This window comes from Ctenocephalides felis, unplaced genomic scaffold, assembly GCF_003426905.1.
Source record: "Ctenocephalides felis isolate EL2017-DRISC unplaced genomic scaffold, ASM342690v1 CF-g0.4_SCAFFOLD_01886, whole genome shotgun sequence".
Taxonomy (NCBI): Eukaryota; Metazoa; Arthropoda; class Insecta; order Siphonaptera; family Pulicidae; genus Ctenocephalides; species Ctenocephalides felis.
Window position 1 is genome coordinate 68,895,311 of NW_020538040.1, and position 23,115 is coordinate 68,918,425.

The 23,115-nt window shown below is 27.6% G+C and overlaps 2 protein-coding genes and 1 pseudogene across 2 annotated transcripts in view; 1 reads left to right on the top strand and 2 right to left on the bottom strand.

Moving 5' to 3' along the window:
- Positions 1-23,115, bottom strand: part of LOC113376978 — a 53,619-nt gene that overhangs the window by 20,898 nt on the left and 9,606 nt on the right. The gene's annotated exons all lie outside the window — the stretch shown is intronic.
- On the bottom strand, positions 3,563-4,233 carry LOC113378209 (annotated as a pseudogene).
- LOC113376979 overlaps positions 9,736-23,115 on the top strand; it is a 44,832-nt gene continuing 31,452 nt past the window's right edge. The window contains exon 1 of the mRNA XM_026617120.1: positions 9,736-10,018. Within this exon, the coding sequence (XP_026472905.1) occupies positions 9,832-10,018 (187 nt within the window). The 5' untranslated portion in view covers positions 9,736-9,831. The remainder of the gene's footprint in view (positions 10,019-23,115) is intronic.

Here is a 23,115-nt window from a genome sequence, read left to right on the forward strand (position 1 = left end):
AGCAAATATTTCCGGCATTATTAATCGAGGTCAAGTTTTGGGACTTGATTTAAAAACTATTTCATGTTTATCGAATGAACGGGATGTTTGACCACTATTTGTTTAGATAATTAATTCAAATAATCAATTACGTATAGAACAGTTGAGACTTTAAAATCATGACACGTATCTTTACTATTGAAGCACATTCGTTAACTCTACAAATTTGGCCAAGAGTATGCATGTAACTTCCGGGCATCATAATACACAAAAAATCCGGAAATAAGTCAATATTGTTGTATTGACAATAATTCTACTTTTGCGAGTACACGTTTAAATGTTTTCAGATAGTAAATATTAGAAATATTTTATTGTCAATAACTTCTTTCTCTACGTAAATTGGTGATCTTGCGCTTCTGTTGAAACTGTTTTTCCAAAAACACAAACTTTCAAAATCGGATCAATATGTATTTAAATTATGAAAAGATGGTTAATTTAGATAATTATTTTTCTTAAATTAAATTAATTAACATTTTAAAAATGCATCATTAAAGCAGACAGGTAAAATAATATTGAAAATGTGCGTCGAAACTTAAGCTGTAAGCTGATCGTTCGTAAAATATGACGGAGAAAAAACTAAAATCGAAATTGTGTTTCATGAATTTTATGATAAAGGTATATAGTTGTGACGAGATTGAAATTTAGTAAAAATTATATCCTTTGTCATTATTATAGCTATTAGTTTATTACTGTGATCTTGTCAATAGTGTCATTATTAACAATTTATTATGACGCATGAGCAATCAGATTCCACAACAACCAGAGTTTTGATTTTAAAAATTGCTTTGAATTAAATTTCAAACTAGTGGGGCGCATGGCATCGTGCCTTAAGGCAAATTGCTGGAACATCCCGTACCAAAAATGGTTATTTTTTTAAAAAAAACTAACATTTTTGATAAAATATAACTTTGAAAAAATTAGATTTTTGAGAAACTATAAATTTGACAAAAAATACTTTTTTCAAAAAAAAAAAAATTTTTTTTGAAAAAAGATGTTTTTTTTATTAACTTCCCGTAGGGTAAGTTATAGTGATCGCAAAAAAGTCGAAAATGAAAATTTTTATATATCTTTAGGTTTCAGAGGTTTCTTAACATTTTGGCATACCTTAGAAAAAATGGATGTATGTGTGTGTGTGTATGTGTGTGTGTGTGTGTATGTATTGGCAAGATGAAGAATTGATCAAATTTTCATGAGGGCAGCTCTAGCAGTTTCGGAGATCTAACGAAAAAAGTAAAAAAAAATGCCATTTGGCGGTCAAAAATGATCATTAGACATATGCACATCAAATTATCAGATATTTTATAGACATTTTGACAATAAGTATAAATTTTGTTTACATTCCTATGGGTTCCGTACCAATATTTATTCGTTAGACGGCGACGCGGCGCTTATGCGCTTTGACATTTTGTCTCTATGCAGTTAAAGCAGTACGATTGCTTTGAAAAAAGATCTTCCAAAATATGCCAAAATAAAGAAAACATTATTTTTTCCAAAAAAAATTATAATAATTTTTGACCGCTAGATGGGATTTTTTTTTACTTTTTTTCACTAGATCTCTGAAACCGCTGGACCAGCCTTTATGAAAATTTGATCAATTCTTCACCTTGTTAATACAAGTAAAATGTTTTCTGAATTATTCAAATCGGACGCTCCGTTCTCTTAAAAACTGAGTTGCCGTTTTTGGCACTTTTTGCCCCATATCTTCGGAACGGCTAGACCTGCCTTCACGAAAAACTAATCAGCACGTCTTCTTATCAATACAAATCGAATGTTTTTTGAATTGAGTTTTGAAAGTGTTCCCGAAATCGTCGACGAAAATTTGTATCCGCACGCACATACACACACGCTCAAACACACATACACACACATACATACACACATACATCCATTTTTTTCTAAGGTATGCCAAAATATTCAGAAACCACAAACGTATAGATATATAAAAATTTTCATTTTCGATTTTTTTGCGATTACTATAACTTACCCTATGGGCAATCTTAAAATACGATCTATATAAGATATATAAATAATTAGATTAGTGTTTCTTGAAAAAGTGATTTTTTTATAAATTTCTAATAGTATAGTGAAATAAATAAATTTACTTACATATAATACAATGTAAAGTTTTGACTAAATGTTTTAAGTCATAAGATACTTGTCCTACTTTACTTTGCTAGCTATTATTATGCAAAACATCACTCGTTAAACGAGGCTTTGTTTTGACAGTCTATAATCAATTATCCGTTATGAGAGAAAAAAAACTACTGTATTTGAATGTCTATGTCAAGTGCAACAAAATTATTCATCAAGTCAACTCTGGTAATCAATATCTAGATATAAATTAGTGGTATATGGCATCGCGCCTTAAGGCAAATTGCTGGAACTTCCCGTACCAGAATTAAATATTCGAGGAAAAAAAATCAGTAATCATTAAATATTGATCAATGATTAATAAATTTAATAAATTTTAAACATTTTCAAATGGATAATTATAATCACTATATAATTTATTGTTCAACTATATATTTTATTGTTCATAAAATATACAGTGACGAACTTATCGCTCAAAGCACTTGAGAAAGTTTACATTAGCAAGAGGTGCCGAATGAATTCATCTGGGGATATATTTCTTACGATCAGAATAACGCATTTGAAATATATACATTTTCAAACTGAATTGTAAATTTTAAATTCATATTTGAAGTATGAAACTTTGTATATTAATGTTGTATAAAACATACATACACACACATCCATTTTTCTAAGATATGCCAAAATGTTCAGAAACCTTTGAAACGTAAAGATATGCAAAAAAAAATATTTTCGATTTTTTTGCGATTATTATAACTTAATATACGGGAAGTTAATAATTTAATAATCTTCAATATAAATAAGACATGTAGCTTAAAGTTAGTATCATATTTAATGTGTGCAAACCCTTGGCCAAACAAACTAATATACATAAAAAGAAAATATATTGTAAAAACAAAACGATCCATTTGTTATAATATTACAAAGTTTCATAAATTGTAAACTTATTATAACTGGATTTGTGGTTCCCCTGAGTATACAGTACATAAATGCACAAGGTAATGCAGTTACGTTGAATAAAATAAGCCACATTCCTTTATGGGTCAAAGAACCTAATGACGTAAATCGATTCGACATATACAAAAGCAAACATTTAGGATCATTTCTCATCTTGCTCTTGTATTTTATTTAATGATACATCATTGTTGAATGCCAAGATTATCATCAAATGCTGCTCATAAAGAAAAAGAAACTTTATATGTAATCTGTTTGTTAATTACTGAAGTACCTATTGATATGTCCAGAACGTTTTTACGAATGAAAATAGAAAATGTTACTGATTATACTTGTTCTATAAAATATAGATAATTATAAAAAAAAAGCAAAAGCTTTTTTCTATTGGATGCAGCCGTATATTTAACTTGTACATTGTTATATGTATGGTTTTTCTTAAATTAATTTAAATATGCATTATCTCACAATGCACACAGCGTTAGTCAACAAATGTTTGTTCCACACTCATTTTCTTCAAGATGGACCTGTTTATAATACTCTTTCCCATTTTCTTTGCAAATCTTTGCCGCCACTGAAATTGCAGGTGATTCACTGATTGTGAGTAAAAACTGAATTGATGTTAAGATAGCAGATATATGTACCGCTCCATCTATCCTGCAATCTAGGCATACAAGATAATTTTCGAATATATATATATATATATATATATATATATATATATATATATATATATATGGGGTGAAATAGTTTGGACGTAAATCGTACGAGTGGTAGCCTATTTGGATAATCTTCCAAAAATAGTTATCTCAATTTAAATGTTTCATCTTCGAAAGGTGTATCAAGGAGCCCAAATATAACGGCAGTCCATCGCAATATATTATTATCTAAGGGAGCACTCGACACTTCAGTGGGTGGAACCTTCTGCAAGTTTGCTAAATCTCTCATTAATCGTCGCCTTGCTGGTGTTGACAATCTGAGAAATTATTTGAATGTTTGTCGAGAAAAAATATAAATAAATACAAATTATTGTGAAAATCAGACGCGACTCGATAAAAATATCAATTTCACACAATCGACAAAGTTTATAACAAACTGCATTTGATTTGCTTTTCCACCATTTTGACAATTGAATACTTCAATCAATCTCATTAACGGGGTATGTATAGCTTTTTATAGTCTATGGGTGATCCAGATCTATATTAGTACACTAGATTAAGCTGAAAAAGATACGAGCAGGCATCCACTCAAATAAAAAAACTGAACTATATTTCTGAATTTTTTTTAATGCACTTTCATCTTTTTCTTGTTCCAATTTGAATAATTTTCAGTGGTTAGGACACTAAAAATTATTTGCAAAACACAAAAACTACATTAAATTTTAATAGTGATTACAACAAGTAGCACATATCAAACAACTATCTGACTATGTTCAGTAAAACTCCCGAATAATTCATCATTGTAGAAATGTTTTATGCTGTTTTTTTTTCAAAAATTTGCCACCTGGTCCTTTTTACCGCAAGAAAGTGGACTGTTTTACTCGCGGTAAAATTCAGGAAAATTAATTTAATAACTGCAATAGAGTTGGAGAACCCTTGATTAAATTATTTTTTTTTATGTGAAAGTTAGTTTATCATAAGCCTTAAAAGCGTACACTAGCAGAAATTGAGATGAAAAATTGTGTAATTACTATAATAATTCTTACAAAATAGGGGCTTGTGTTTAGAGGATAAAAATAGGATAAGATGTGTTTTTCATATACGCATTACAAAAAAAAAACTTCTTTGTGGTGGCCAACCCTTACCGCTTGGTTTCAACCAAAATATACGAAAACTTGTCCGCGGATATACTTAACAGTTTCTGAAATTTTCACGGCGAAATTACACACACAGACAGACAGACAATCTTATATCCATTTTTATATATAGATATTTAGAAAATTCCATTTTCTTGCAAATATTTCTGTGTGTCCTAACCACTGAAAAATATTCAAATTGGGACATGAAAAGATAAAAGCGTATTAAAAAATTTTCAGAAATATAGTTTTGGTAGGTGCTTCCTCAAATCTTTTTTGAGCTAAATCTAGTGTACTAATATAGATCTGGATCACCCACAAACCTTTTATACATGTTATGTATTATAAAAACCATATCTCGTTAATGAGATTCTAGTATTCAATTGTCAAAATTCTAGAGAAGTAAGACAAATGCAGTTTGTTATAAATTTAGCTGATTGTGTGAAATCAACACTATTCAAAAATAGTTTTGTATGCCTAGATATATTGCAGATTGCAGGATAGATGGAGCACTACATGTGATGTAACTACTATCTTAACATGAATTCAGTTTTTACTCACAATCAGTGAACCGAATCCTGAGTGGCGGCAAGGATTTACAAATTGGTGGAACTCCCCGTACCTTTTTTTTTAAAAAAAATTCAAAATTTTTTGAAAACTTTGAAAAAACTAATATTTTGAGAATTTTGAGATTTATGAAAAATATCTTATGTGAGTTTTTTTCATATTTTATTTTTTTTGCAATTTTCTAACTTTTTTTAAAATCTATAGCGCTGCTTTGCTGTTATCAAAATTATCAAAATTTATATTTATTATTAAAATCGCTATTTTGTAAATGTAAAATATCTTATAATATGATATGCATATGTCTAGCGATCATTTTTGACCGCAAAATTGTGTTTTTTTATTTTTTTATTGGATCTGCGAAACCGCTGAAACTCCTTCTCCCAAATTCAATCAGTTCTTAACTTTATCAATGCAAGTAAAATGTTACTTGAATGATTGAAATCAGATACAGAATTCATCAGAATTGGGAATTTGAAAAAAATATATATATATTTATTTTTATGCGCTTTAAAACTACATTATTAAATTTATTGATATGTGAAAGAAAAAACAAAAAAAAATGTTTTTTCAATTAGTTATGAGCGTTTAAAAATTGATTAAATTCAAAAGTTAGTCATGTGACCGTTAACGGCTACCGTGCCTGTGACGTCACATTGTAATTGCAGCCACACAACAGCGCAGTGCCGTTACTCTATTAGTGCAGTTCTTACGACTATATTTTACGGAACTTGATAAACACGTGGTAAATTTTCTTTTAAAAACGATTTGTTGAAGTTAATTTAGTTCAACTATGTGTGATAAAGGATTTATAAAAGCAAATTCTGATAATGTTCCTAATATTGATATATTTATGGTAGCCGAACTTTTAAAAAATGATGTTCGGTTTAATTCTGCGGAAGTTCGAGACGCCAAGGCATTGATGTAATAAGTCTGTTAAAAAATATTATAAATCACAATATTTAAGTATTAATTTTATATTGAATTAAATTACCTAATAAATTAATTTTAGAGCATCGCGTGAAAGTTACGGCGACAAAGCTGTGGGTTATGCTCAACTTGGTCGTAAAAATGAAATTTGTATTTTAAAAGCACGTGTATCTCCAGAAAATCGAGTTCGAAGCAAAGCCTTTTTAGTTACATTAACAATTAATGAGTCAAAAATCACGCTCATCTTCGATATAATATATGTCACAAAAAACGCGTGGTACACTTTTTTGCCGAAGGGCAAAATAAACTTAAAGTGTAATGCTCAAATGCAACTGCAATTGTTAATGACAGGTAAAAGAAAGGAAATCTTTTGTGTTGCCGATCAAAACTTTGAAGACAATCAAAAAATTTATGTTAGCGTATTGATATATGATGATGCAAACACTCAAGATCTCATTAAAAAATGTATAGTATTCTGGTTCAAAAATATATACTCAAAGCTGTTCAACTCTGTACAAAGTTAATAAAGTTAAAGTCTTAATTAGTTATTATTCAATATATTTTGATGATATGATACAAATGCAATAAACGATAAAGGTATAATAAATAAATAAAATAATAAATATATGAAATATACATTTAGCCATTTCTTTTGTCATGAAAATATTCTTAAATATTCTTCTTCTTATTCTTCTAAATTTAACTTGAAATTATAGGTTTTTGTAAATTAATTAGTGCTGCTGCGATGATAACAATGAAGTCTACAACAGCGATAACATTTTACATTTGACATTTTTTTATATATTTTTGAATATTTAACAATGACAGAACGATATTATACAAAGCTCAAAGCATAGCGCATGTTCAAAGCTGTATACTACTATGATCAGCCGTAACAGAATGACGTCACACGCGCTTGGCTTCGTTCGGGATTTGTCGGCGCTCTTCGGTACCGAATTCAAACTCAAATTTTAATTTGGTATAACTTTTTAATTATTGCGAGAAAAAGAAAAAGAAAAAAACTTTGTTATAAAACTTGTATACCTAATTTAGGTATTTGAATAATTTTTTTTTATTTTTTTAATGGAAAGATCATATACAAGTTTTATAACAAAGTTTTTTTCTTTTTCTTTTTCTCGCAATAATTAAAAAGTTATACCAAATTGAATTTCAAAAATTGAATTACATTTTCGGCATTTCTTGCCCCATATCTTCGAAACGGCTGGATTTGTCTTGGCCAAAAACTAATCACCAATTCTCTTTGTCGATAGGAATCAAATCTTTCAAATCATTCAAATCTGTTGATTCGATTCAGATAAATGATGACTGATGACACACATTAAGTGTCAAAACGTTGTATAGAATAAAGAATTTTTCTATTTTAACTTTTTTTTTAATTCGACGATTGGGTTGCAAAATACCTCAAATATGTATCAATTGATCAATTAGTCGACAAAACTCTCAATATATTATATACAGTGCCGATCCTACCTTGAATGCGAGGCTCCAATACGAGATTCGGATATGAAATGTATTATAAAGGTTTTTTTAATATAATTCAAGAAATTTATAATTTCTTTGCATATTCTACTAATTTTTGGACAATATTGAAAGCAAAGATCAATACATACAATTCGGCCCTTACGATATCAATTTGGAAAAGTTTACGATGCAATTTTGGATATTTTAAACAATGAAAAATTAAATTGAAATAATCCAACATGAAGTACAGACCAGTGTTATGTTTTATAATGCAGGGATAGAATTTTTTGCATTCCATGATTTGCTCAATGCTTCAATCGCATAAAATCCCCCAAATAAATAAGTAAAGTAAAAGCCAAATATTAATATTGCCCATGCGTTAGAAATAATTGGAAATTTTTAAATATTATGCATTATGTAAACAATAATAAACATACTGAAATTTTTGTCATAAAAAGTTTAGACTGAAAATAAGATTTTAAAAATAGTTCGGTAGAGCGACAACGATTGGATAATTTGATTATGAGTACCTGCGAATCGCCTCGGTTTTCTAAATAAATTTAAGATCAATGTATTTATGCACTTTTAGATTAAATCTAACTTTAACTGCACTAAATCCAAAATTATTAAAAAGTATTCAAAGAAATTAACGTAAATGTTAGATAATTTTAATGATAGAAAAAAGAAATATATATATATATATATATAATATATATATATATATATATATATATATATTTAACTTTCCGTAAGGCAAGTTATAGTAATCGCAAAAAAATCGAATTTTTTTATATATCTTTACGTTTCAAAGGTTTCTGAATATTTTGGCATGACATGAATACAAATTTTTAACCGATTTGAATAATTCAAAAAACATTCGATCCGTATTGATGAGGACACGTGCTGATTAGTTTTTGGCGAAGGTAGGTCTAGCCGTTCCGAAGATACGGGACAAAAAGTGCCAAAAATGGTAACTCAGTTTTTAAGAGAACGGAGCGTCCGATTTCAATAATTCAAAAAACATTTTACTTGTATTGACAAGATGAAGAATTGATCAAATTTTCATGAAGGCAGGTTTAGCGATTTTGGAGATCTAATAAAAAAGTAAAAAAAAAAATGCCAATTGGCTGTTAAAAATAATCATTAGACATATGCACATCAAATTATCAGATATTTTATAGAGATTTTAATAATAATTATAATTTTTTTTACATTTCTATGGGTTCCGTACCAATGCTTATCCGTTAGACGGCGGCGCGGCACTTAAACGCTTTGACATTTCGTCTCTATGCAGTTCAAACAGTACGATTGCTTTGAAAAAAGTTCAGAATTTCCAAAATATGTCAAAATGAAGAAAACATTTTTTTTAAAAAAAAATTTTTTGTTTTCAAAAAAAAAAAAAAAATATTTTTTCAAAAAAAAATTTTTTGTTTTCAAAAAAAGTCATTTTTTGTCAAATTTATAGTTTCTCAAAAATCTAATTTGTTTGAAGTATAATTTTTTCAAAAATGTTAATCGTTTTTTAAAAAAAAAATTTTTGGTACGGGAAGTACCAGCAATTTGCCTTAAGGCACGATGCCATGCGCTCCACTAGTTATTTTTTTATTTATATGTATATGTGTGTATGTGTGTATGCGTATATACATATTTGTATATGTATGCAGTTGTAGAGGTGTGCGCTCGTCGCCGTCGCGGGATTGTAGCCGCGCAGAATAACGTAGCACCCTTTCTACTCGCGAGTGATTACAAATTCATAATACGCCGATAGCGAGTATTTTAAATTGCATCAATTCGCTTGTTGATCAGTCAGCTTGCGACAATCGCGGCACGCGCGTATCTCTCACATTTAATATTAAATATAAAGAAATATCGGACGGCCGCTGCATCGGTGCCGAACTATAGAAAGAGCCTCATCTTCTAATGCCTAGTATTCTTTTATTGTGCTGTTCACGTTACCCATTTGCAATTTCATTATAACTATGAGATTTTTAAATGTAACGGTGTTTATACTATGTACAACATGCGTATGGTCTACGGAACTGTACTCATCGAGATATGATTCCCTTGACATTGAAGGTATATTGGGTAGTGATAGATTGGTGTCCAACTATGTGGAGTGCTTACTAAACAAAAGACCCTGTACGCCTGAAGGAAAATCCCTTAAAAGTGAGACAATGACTTCCAATATATATATATATATATATATATATATATATATATATATATATATATATATTGTATTTATGCATGAATATAAATAACTTTGATAGAATTTATTTCTGACTTCAAATTAAATATTACTATATTTAATAATATATATTACACTAACAGAATAATGACAAGCAATTAAATTAACTAAAAGAGTAGTTTAATATGCAGCATACAAATATTATACTATTTTTTTATATAATTATATCGAATATTATGCTAAACCAATTTCCGTTAAATTTAAAATTGAAATGTAATGTCTCTTTCCTACGTGCAAATTTAATTTATATAATACTTTAATTATAAATTTGGATAAAGTTTTAGTGGCATATTAATTATGTTTATATGAATGAAAGATTTATTATACGAATCACTTAAATTAAAATATGTAAATATCAAAGATTTATCAACAGAATAAAATTTATATGTTAATAATATTCACATTAATACGTTTCAACGTCGAACAAAAATCTGAAGTATATATATTTATATTATATATATATATATATATATATATATATATATATATATATATAGAATTTTATGATATGAGTGAAACGAATATTAATTGTTTAATATGAACAAAACAGCACTCAGATTTGTTTAACACAACTTTATTTTATGATTACAGACGTTTCGAGACCATGGTGTGTCTCATCTTCAGTGTAATTTCAAAAACAATTACGAATTATATATATATATATATATATAATATGTTTGTGTGTGTGTAAATAATACAAAATACTTCTTAAACAAGCACCAACCCACATAACCGAAATAGAAAGAAAATTAAAGTATGTTTCTTATAATAGTTTTAATAAATCCATACATTTCGAGATTCAATTTGGCACTTCTTAAGTAGAAAAAAAGACACAAAACACAAAATAAACATAATAAAATAATATTTCAACAACAATCATATTAGTGAAAAGAATAAAAAAATATTTGATGCAAAGAAACTAAATGAAGATAATAATTTCGAGCACACAACGAAGGGTTGATTGTGACTGTCAATGTATGAAACGTATAGATTTCTCTCTGTGTTTATTATCTGGATGGATGACAGTTTAAAAAGTATTTTGTTTATTCACAATATATATATATACATATATACACACATATATATATATATATATATATATATATATAATTCTTTTCTCATTTCTTAGTTTCAACTATGATTTTATGTTCTACATTTATGGCTGATACCATTTCATTCGTGAGAAGTGTGAGAATAAAACAAAACATAACGGAATTTATAGTAGCACAATACATAAACTAAACAGCGAAAGCTAAATATTTATGAATTTCAAATTCTTCACTTGTTATTCATATTGTTGTGTTTTCAATATTTTGAGAAGTTTCACTGTTTTATTTCTTTGATTTCCTTTGGATATACGTTATGGTGAAATGTAAGAAATAGAATGTATTAATAATATATAATATTAATCAATCATGAATCAAAGAAAGATTAGCATAAATTTATTGGAGTGGTCACAAGTGCATATATAAATATCAGATACACACCTGCACACCTACCTACACACATACACACACGCGCATATATATATATATATATATATATATATATATATATATATATATATATATATATATATATGTATATATATACATATATATATATATATATATATATATATATATATATATATATATATTCTCCGGCCGGTAATGAATGTGTTTCCGGGTTCGACATACAGCGAGATTTTACTTATAGGCGAAAGCCAAGATTGTAGATATTAGATTCAATCTAATCTGTGTCTATGTATATATGCAGTTTATAATCGTAAAATGAAAATCTTCATACAAAGTCATTCGACTTTTTAGCACACTTCAGAAAGAATGAAAGTAGTATGCAAATAATGCATATTTATATTTGTCATCCCAGTGTATAAGTAATTTTCACTATTTTGCAAGCTTGATCTCAAAGTTCTATTACTCGTGTAATATCGCGTATTTAAAATTAATGGTTTAAATTTTATATAAGGTGCTTCGTTAACTTTTGTTCCTACGCATCAGTTTTTTAATTTAATAATTATTTTCAGTAAAGTGACCATACGTCCCGGATTGGCCGGGACAGTCCCGATTTTCCGCCTTTCGTCCCGGCTTTTTCTAAAAGCAATATTTGTCCCGGTTTTAGGTGTTTTGCCCCGGATTGTTCCGGATTTTTTAAAATGTTTTGATTGCCAATATTTTTTTAAATATATTTCAACTAGAAAATTTGAACCAAAAAAATGTGCACAATAATTTGTAGCTAACAACACCCCCCTCTCAAAGACCTTATAATTCGTCCCGGATTTTATTAAAAAAAATATGGTCACCTATTTTCAAAGAAATAGTTAATACCGCGATTTAAAACATTCTTGCAAAATGTATATATACCATATATATATATACCATATATATATATATATATATATATATATATATATATATATATATATATGGTGAAACACAATTTTTCGGGCCCAATGGAGATCAACCAATTTAATATTCGATTCATATTCTTATTTAATTTGCGCGATCGGCAAATTTGGTGGCTAAATATGATTTTAACCATATTGATACTGAAAATTTTCAAAACTCATTTTTATATTTCAAACACACGTTCTTAGCTTTTGTGTACCACATCAATATTGGAAATTTTCAAAACTATTTCCAAACAAACCAATTAATCTTTGCTTTTTATCTAACTTGGTAAATAAAAAATTGTATAACTTAATAAAAATCAAAAAAAGTTTCTTTATCCGATTTTTTTTAATAACTGTTTATTTTAACTTTTAATAATAACTGTTAATAGATTACTTTGTTTGCTATGTTATTGTTATTTATTACGTTGTTGGTTGAGCTTAGTAGTTAATTCACCAACAATTAGTTTTTAGTAATCGTAAAAAAATCGAAAACGAAAATTTTTATATATCTTTACGTCTCAAAGGTTTCTGAATATTTTGGTAAACCTTAAAAAAAATGAATGTATGAACGTGTATGTGTGTGTGTGCGGATACAAATTTTTCCCGACGATTTCGGGAACACCGATCAATCGATTTGAATAATTCAAAAAACATTCGATTCGTATTGATAAGGAAACGTGCTGATTAGTTTTTGGCAAAAGCAGGTCTAGCCGTTCCAAAGATACGGGGCAAAAAGTGCCCCGTAAGTGCCTAAGTAAGAGACGGTTGTGACTTGTGGTTATGAGTCTTGTCCTTTTCGGGTGAAAATTAAACTGATAAAAAAATCTAACTTAGGACAAAATAGAAATCAAGAGTATAAAAAAAATCAATACAAGAAAAAAAAAACAAAGATATCTTGTTAACTTCGTTCAAAACATTATTTTTTGTTATATGTTATAAATATTACATTCATCAGCTTTGTTTAAATGATTATGTTATGTTGCGTTACATATTTCTGGCAATAAAAGACATTATAAAATATTTTGGCGTTATGCCTATTACAACCATCCTTGGGGTGTAGACGGTAGTGGCATTTGCACTTTTCTTTTATGATTAGATTTTATGACTAATTCATCGTATTTAAAGACACTGCCATTTAATTTATTTATCTCACAGCTAACTGGTAAATCAAACAAAATATGGCTGATTTAAAAAAAAAGTGGCACAACCGTACCCAGTCGCCTATACATACTGTATCGGATGCCTAGACAATTTGTCCAGGAAATGCATCCGAAACATTTAACCAAAACATTGAGGTTGCCGAAGATGTTTTTATTTGAGGTATATTTCCAGATTTACAAGCTAATTACACTAATCGTGCGTGCGAGATGTTTTGTATGCCAAAACTATGAATGTTGACGCAATAAATTTCACGATACAACAGTCATTACAACACGACAATCAAATGTCATTCACATCCATTAACACGGTTTTTGTGGATAGAATTTTATTTACCATCCTGTAAAACATCCTGCTGAGTTCCAACTTAATGCCACCATGTTACTTCCTAATAAAAAAAAAGTTCAATTTCTTATTTGTCGAAATTTGAATTCATCAATCTATGCAATTAGTTGAGAACAAATAATATTATTATTTTATATTATTGAAACTACCATTTTAAGCGGAAAGTTAGAATGTTTTTTTTACCACGTTCCTAAATGATTTCCTTTGACTCGATTATTCCATTCAGTCATTTAAAATTTCCAATCCGTTTAGCATTCGTAATAAAGATTATTAAGTTTCAAGGACAAACAATGTTAATTTCAAGATCAAGATAAAAAATAAATTTTACTGAGTTATTATTCCGCTCTTAAATATTTATAAATATCATTTTTATAGATTTAAAAAATATACCAAGTATAAAAAAATAATTTATTTCTTTGCTACTACATCCAACACAAGTTGGTTTATACTACACAATTATTAAGTTCAATAATGATAACTTTACTCAGGTGTGCTCGAAATAGATTGTTCTTTCATAATTTGTTTCAAAAAGAACATTAATAAAATTTATGATTTGTAAAAAAAATATATGAAAGAAGTTACCGCTCTTCAAATTACATTTCTACCAGATAACGTTTATATTTTATGTATGAGCCAGTATCGTGTTTGTCGCCAATAGCTTATAGTTTGTTGCGTAACAAGTATAGAAATATTCGAGAGTGTAATAAAAATATCACCCTCTCGTTAACTTTTAGCCAAATTTTGAAACCGAACGAGAAATATTTTGTAACCGTAACAAAAGGTAATGATATTTCATTGTTTTTATGGTTCTATTGTTAAACTGTATGAAACAACTTTTCGCAAACCGTCTTTCCGAAAGTATTTGTTTAAAATTTTGAATTTTAATGCGCAATGAATTGATTTAAGAAATTTGAGAATTTAACTTTTATGAGATCAAAATTATGCAAGTTGTAAGTGACGGACAAATTTTAACCAAGAGAAACTACCAATGCAAAATTTTCAGTTATCATAAACCCATATTTAAATTTATTTTTAAATGAGTCTTCTTTTAGTTTTGATGAAAGTTGATTGAATCTTTATATAGCACTGCAGTAAATCCATAAACAAACGAAATGACTAATTCAACAATCAACGATGAGAATTAAAAATTGAATAAATTAGGGACATGTTTTTTATTCTTTCTAAAATTTTATTACCATCATAAAGTAGGTAACGCTATCCGCGTTACTATCATTGGTAAGAATAAATGTAAACAAAATTTGTACTTAACATAATCTCTATTAAATTTCTGATAATTTGATATATATATGTATGTCTTATAATCATTTTTGACCACCAAATGGCATTTTTTTACATTTTTATTAGATCTCCGAAACCGCTGGACCTGCCTTCCAAAAATTTAATCAGTTCTTTATTTCGTCAATGCAAATAAATGTTTTTTGAGTCATTCAACTCGGTCGCTCAGTTATCTCAAAAACTGAACTGACTCAAAACCATTTTTGTAAGGTGACCATATGTCTCGATTTGGCCGGGACTATCCCGGATTTATACATTGTGTCCCGGGCTTTTCTAAAACCAAAATTTGTCTCGGATTGTCAGGGTTTTTAAAAAGTATTGAAGGTTTAAATTAAATCTTCGTAATTACTTGATAATAAATTTGCAACTACCCATCAAATATCTGGAAATGATATATATTATATTACCAGACAACGAGTATATATGAAATAATACATTATGATCATCTGCCGAAATACAAAATTCCAAAGGCGGGTTAAAACAGCCTCTCACATTAATAAATTCGAACTTTACAATTTCATAAAAATAATAACATTTATGGAAGTGAACGAACAAGTTTTTTAAGTTAATTATGAAGAAAATGTTAAAAAAATACAAATCAAGAGCAAAAAAACATGTAGATAAAAAAAGATATAATAAGTAAAAAAATAATATATAAGTATAATAAAGAGTACAATATGTAAAATCGAATAATAAAGTTGTTGCCAAGTAATCTGCAATTCTAATTTTAATAAAATGAATCCTTTGAAACAAAAATAAGTTTTATTGTATTCGCAAATTATTTAGCAAAAAGCTCAATCAAACCCCCCGCCCTCCGTCCCGGATTGCCATATCTAAAAATTGCCGTCCCGGTTTTGATTTAAAAAATATGGTCACCTTAATTTGTGACACTTTTTGCTCCGCATTTTCGAAAAGGCTGGACCTGCTTTTGTCAAAAACTAATTAACGTACATCCATTTTTTATAGGGTATGTTAAAATGTTCGAAAACCTTTGAAGCGTAAAGATATATAAACATTTTCATTATCGATATTTTTGCGATTACTATAACTTGCCCTACGGGGCAAATTACGAAATAATAAACATTTTTTCTTAATTTTATTTTTTTTATGATAACAGGCAATTATTATATATTAAATACGTATAGTTTTGTTTGATAGCTTTCCCATATCGTTGAAGATTTTCATTGGCTTTCATTGACATTGAATAATTGATTTACTTAAGCGTGCCTCATTTTTGACGTTCGTGGTATATAAATATATAAAATATATATAAAAGAAACCAGTAAAATCATGTTTGATGTATTAATAGCAGATCGCATCACCAAACTGTAAACATTCAACCGTTTCGATAATTAGCTTAACTTATTCCGATAATTTAAAATCAATTTACATTAAAATTGTGAAGGGATTTAGTTTGAGAATAAAACAGAATCAATCATTGTAAAGATTGATCATAGTTCTTGTCAAGATCATCAAGATTTAAGAATAGTTCTTTGGAGGCTGTTAAATAAAATTTAGTTAATTATATTTTTTGTAGAACAGCAATCAGAACTTAAGAATCCTATGAGCTGTTGTGATGGTATTTCTTAATTCCGTAGCTTGTTTAGAAGAAAAACTAACGGTTGGTCTATTGATAATAATAATTATATATACATATTTAGTATTAGAATTTCTCTAATACTTATGGCTTTTAATTTATTGTAGCAACGCCAACATATTTTAGATCTATAATTTCAAGTGAATCTGGATCTTTGGTTTGCAAAACGTTGACACAGAAAGCCTAACTTATTATTAGTCAATTTTTTTTGTCAAACTAATATCAACTAGGTGATAATATTATAATTCAGAACTAAATTAATTGATTATACAAACGGTTTTTTTTTATCCTCTTTACGCATATCATTAAAATTGAATTAAGTGACTTATTTTATTTTTTACCCGCGTCTAGTCATCAAGTTTTACAATTATATGAACCTATTGTGAATTTTGAAATAAAAAAACAAGAAATTCATTATATAATTTTATGCTCACGTACTATATGCATTGAATAGAAAATTATTAGATCCTACTACATAAAAAAGTAGTAAAACGTTTCAAAGAATAGATTTTAATAAAAACAAGTTTATATACAATAATTACAAGTCCGTCATTTACGAGTAGCTAATCTATTATATCCTCGGGAAACCCGAATCTTATTTTTTTTATAAAACTGCTAATTATTGATGAAACATGCTCGTTATAATAAAAAAGTAATCAACATATTTTTATGTAAATTTTTAAATATTTATATAAATATAACATAATATATATATATATATATATATATATATATATACAAAACGGTGTGTGTGAAAATTATATAACTGGTTTTGTAATGAAAAATATAAACAAGCGAAATGAGTGCGAACTGCTAAGATGATTTGTCGGAATCTTCAGTGAACTTTATTTTTCATTATAAATCAATTTATACAATTTGCAAATATATATAATTTACTCGTGCATAGAGTATTAAATAAACTTTATTGCAATTTATATGGAACGTGCGTTACACATTCTACTCGTATATTATAACAGAGCATTTGAAGGTGCGGTCCTTGAACATTTCATACCGTTGCAAATTAATGCAAATCGTTAATCACTAAAATCACAAATAAATGTAGGTTAAATTATATATCAATATAAATTCTGGAAAATCGTAAATATTCGTTTACTATTTTTCAAATGCAATTATTAACACCAAATATGTTAATTTGAAGGACCTTGATAAAAATTAATTTTAAAAGATTTATAGAGAAAAAAAATAAAATATAGAGAAAAATATCTATTGCAAATGTAGGCCAAATCTCAATTCACCATTACATGGTTCAATTCATTCAGTTGTTTATATTAACGTGTTAGAAAAACTGATTTCAAAAGAAAATTGTTGCTAAATTTGCCATAATTTACGCAACCAATTTTGTCAAGTCATCAATTTTTTATATATTTGTATTATAAAATTTATATAAATTTTGTAATCTTCTTTAACTCGATATATAAACTTATTAAATTCGATAAAAATAATTAACAACTATGACAATTTTTTATTATTAAGTCATTAATAAACATTTTTTTAAATATTCACTTGAATGTTTTCGGGATTTATTACTCATGTAAAAACTCGACTATCAACGAGTTTTAATAATGTGTGATCCGAAATATATAATTGTTGAAGAATAATTTTAATAATTGGTATATAAATTATGTCTATAAACCATATTAGAATTAAATATAAACAACAAACATAAGTAGCATCATATATTATATAAACCTTTGAATTTTATATTAAATAAATATAAGCTTCGCTCAAAGAAAGTTATTGTGCTGACATATTATTAAACTGAATCAAAAAAAAATTTTGTTTTCAAATGAATTTCTTTAAAATATAATTAATAAAATAAATTTGTTAAAAATTATGAATATATAAAATAAAAATAGAAAATGTATGAAATTTTTTCAAATTATTCAAATCGGTTCGATAATTTTATGTTTTCTCGACGTTTCAAGCCATTCTGAATCGAATGAGACCAATACTGAAAAAAGTATGTGTATGTGTATATGTAAACAGATTTTGACCTTAAATCGACGTTTTCTCAAAAACGGCTGGACTGATTTCAAAAATTTAGAAGCCATTCGACATTTCAATATCAAACATCAAACAAAAATCAAGAATATAAAATGGTTTATTTAATTTTCAACTTCAATTGCATAAAATGATTCATTTGAAGTAACAATAATCAAAAATAGTAATACTTATAAACATCAAATTGAAAATTATAAGAAGTTTAGCAAAAGTAATAATTATAAAATGTTTTCGACCAAAAACTGGCAAACGAGTATCTCATGATTGCTCGTGTTTTATCTGTATTATAAAAATAAAATAGTAGGGGAGACTAAGTACAGTTATGCCAGGTAGTGACAGTCGTCATAACAGCTAAATTATACTGATTTTGTAATAGGGTCCAAAGGGAGAAAGATGAAATTTATTTGTTTGAATAAGTTCCCATCATTGCTTTCAGCTGGCGCCCTACATTAACATTATTTGTAGACCGAATTGCTTTTAAAGAACCAAAAGAAAGTATTTATGTTCGATTTATTTTTATACTAACTATTAATTGTATACCGATAGATCCCTTGGTCAGTTATTTTGCTATAAGTTGAACATTAGATTGTTTCAGCAATTAGTTCTCTTTTATGTGGCATGTATATGTTGCAACATGTATTTTTTATCTTTTTTGGGTGAATTTTGAATAGATAAAAAAAAATCTAACTGAACTAATTGTAAGACAAAATACGAAAGAGAAATGTAAAAGAAAATTGAATACAAAAAAAAACAAAAGATTTCACAAAGATTTCTCGGTTAAAAAATATGTTTTGTAATATATTGTTTTATTATATTCATAAGCTTTGTTTTAATTATTATGTTGTGACACTCGCTCTTTTTTTCTATGATTTGATTTTATGACTAATTTAAAGTATTTAAAGATAGTATTTTAGTATTTCCACGTAGACAAATGTTTAAATTACCATTTAATTCACTTTTCTCCCAGCAAACTTGTAAATTAACCAAATTATTGATAATCAAGATAAAAAGTGAAACAACTGCACCCAGTCTTCCCTACCTTATATATTCATATATATACACATACACACACACACACATATATATATATATATATTAGATGGTAGAGTATATATAATATATATATATATATATATATATATATATATATATATATATATATATATATATATATATATGCGTGTGTGTGTTTGTGGGTATATGTATGCAGATATTTATTGTTTATCATCAAATATCCTTATAAGAAGATGACATTTAAAAATGATTTGCAAATCCTTGCTGTGGGTTCAAATATCTTATTTGAGTGATCACATTTGTTTCTTTCCAAATGATATGATATTTTGCAGGAGGGTCACTATATTAATCTTAAAAGTTATATTTTTTGCATTCTTTTCACAGATTTGCGTCTTAAAGCTCTTTCTTATCATATAATTCCATCCGTTGCTATATTATGCATAAATTCATACCCAAAAATTTTCCGTATCATGTATCTGTTGTGAGCGTCTTGTTTTAAGTCTCATGATGAGATGTTGCTGTTTTACATAAACAATAAAGCAAGAGAAGAAACTCAACAAATCTGGCTGTTATACTGAAGGTTTCGTACTAAAAAAATATAATTTCATCATTGATGCATATCATTATATTAATTTATAGTTCCTACTTTGAAGAAGAAACTCATCATGTTTAAGCACATACTTTTTGTATGAACAATGTGAAACTATTTTATGATTGATTCTTGTGAGAGTTCAGCAACATTTCAGATAATGTCCTTCAAGAACATTTTAACACTATTTTCGTTTTGATAAGTTCATAATTTTTTTCAATCGGCTGTTCGGGGTCAAACTCTGTTGAATTAATGCAATAACTTTCAACTAAACCAATAGTTAACCAATATGAAGTAAATTACAGAGTTACAATAATACACAAGCTTCTCCGCTCACAGCTTTGGTCTTAAAGCTTTGTTAGTAAGAGCTTTGGCGTCGGTAAAAACTTTGGCCTCGGTAAGAGCTTTTGGCCTTGGTAAAAATTTTGGCCTTGATAATAGCTTTGGCCTCGGTAACAGCTTTTGGCTTCGGTAAGAGCTTTTCGCCTTGGTAAGAGCTTTGGCCTTGGTAAGAGCTTTGGACTTGCAACACAAGGTTTCAGGTTCAATACCCCTCGGACAGCCTGATATCAATACAATTTTCACATGAAAATATATTTACAAGAGAAAATAGCCCTTCGCAGCATTGAAAACATTCTTATAATAATATGTTCTACGTACTAATAAACATTTGCAAACCCCCTATGTTTTATACGAATTACTAACTTGCATAAAAACAAAACAATATTACACGCCTGACACTATATTCTCTTAAGCAAATATGGTCTTTATCTTTTGAGTAAATCTTAGTTTAGAAAATATTATAAAATATTTGATAGTTTTCTTCACGTATAAATCTCTCCTCAATTAACATTACACAACTGTTTTTATTAGCTTTTAAGTGTCGAATTCTTTAACTATAGTTTAGATACATATTGGTAGGTGAATTTCAAAAATACGTTTAAATGTAATTTAAAAAAATTAACAATATCGTGAAGACGTAAAGTTTATTATAATATAAATCAAATAGTTTATCCCATATTGAATTATACTGATATCAAAAATATATGAAAAATGTAGTGCATAAAAAGTTAGAATCGCTTTGCATCTAAAATACTATTTAGGAAAACATGTTGATTCCGGAATTAATAAATAACTGCAAAATAACACTTTAAACTGGTTATAGATATGGTATACAATTATATATATATATATATATATATATATATATATATATATATATATATATATATATATATATATATATATATATATATATATAGCAGTGGTGTTGTGCTAATATTTTTTTTGCCAAAACGCTAAAATTAGAAAACCGGTTCAAAAACCGGTTTCCATGTTTGTTCCGGTTCCGTTCGAAAAGGAAAGAAACAAAAAATCATTAGAAAACCCATTCATTACAATAATAGAAACGTTTAATAAAAATTAGTTAAATTACAATTTATAAAACTCACTTAAAATCGCTTTCTGTATGGAACTTTTTTTTTTTAATTTTTTTTTGCCGAAACGCGTTCCGGCTCAAAAATGATTTGCCGGAACAACGTTCCGGCGCGTTCCGGCTCGACAACACCACTGTATATAAGTATATATAACTTAATACCATCATATGTTAATTATATTCAATTAAAATTTTAAATAAATTTGTTACAACTGTATATTTTCAGTTCATTGAATTCAATCATGATGTTGTAATAAAATGTTATCACAAAAATTCAAATTATTCTAAAGATATTCAATTGTACCGGTTTATTTGGACCTAATTGATTATATGAAATCATACTACTAAATTCGTAATTTAACAAATTCTTTGCACAAATAATATATAGAATCAACATAAATGTAATAATAAATAAAATGACCATGAAAAGATACGCATCATATTTAATAATTTTGCAGAAGTGAAGAAAAAATCAATATCAAACATTATTTTAGCGTTCTAACAAAATATTATGGAACTATGGTTTATGAAGCGATATGTCTTTTCTTGTTATATGAAACATATATAATTGAATATATATTTTAGAATAATGTAATAGAATTAATAGTATCAATTAATCGTATATAAAACTAAATATGGTAGAAACTAAATTATCAGAAGCTCATACAGTTCTGAAGAGCCTCAAAACTTATCGAATCATTCAAATTGGTCTATTATCCCTAAATCCTAACAAAGAATATGTGAAATCGGCACATACATACATACATGCATACCACAAAAACACACTCTCAAAAATTTAAAAAAAAAATCCTACAATTAGTGAAATTACCCTACTGGAAGTTAATCTTCTCTATATATAAAATTGGATATATGTCTTTTTGTGTGTGTGTGTGTAATTGTTATGCAATCATAAACCATACGTCCGATCGCCGTGAAAATTTGGGAAATTGTTAGGTAAAACCCCGAACCGGTTTTCGAATATTTTAATTAAAACCAAGCGCGGTAGGAGTTGGCCGCCCCGAAGACTTTTTTTTATTTTTTCGGTCATTTCTTTTTAAATTTTTTATAATGCGTATACAAGATTCTAAATTTTCAACCTCTTACCACAAACCCCTATTTTGTAAAAATTATTATAGTAATTATATATTTTTTAATTAATTGGTAATA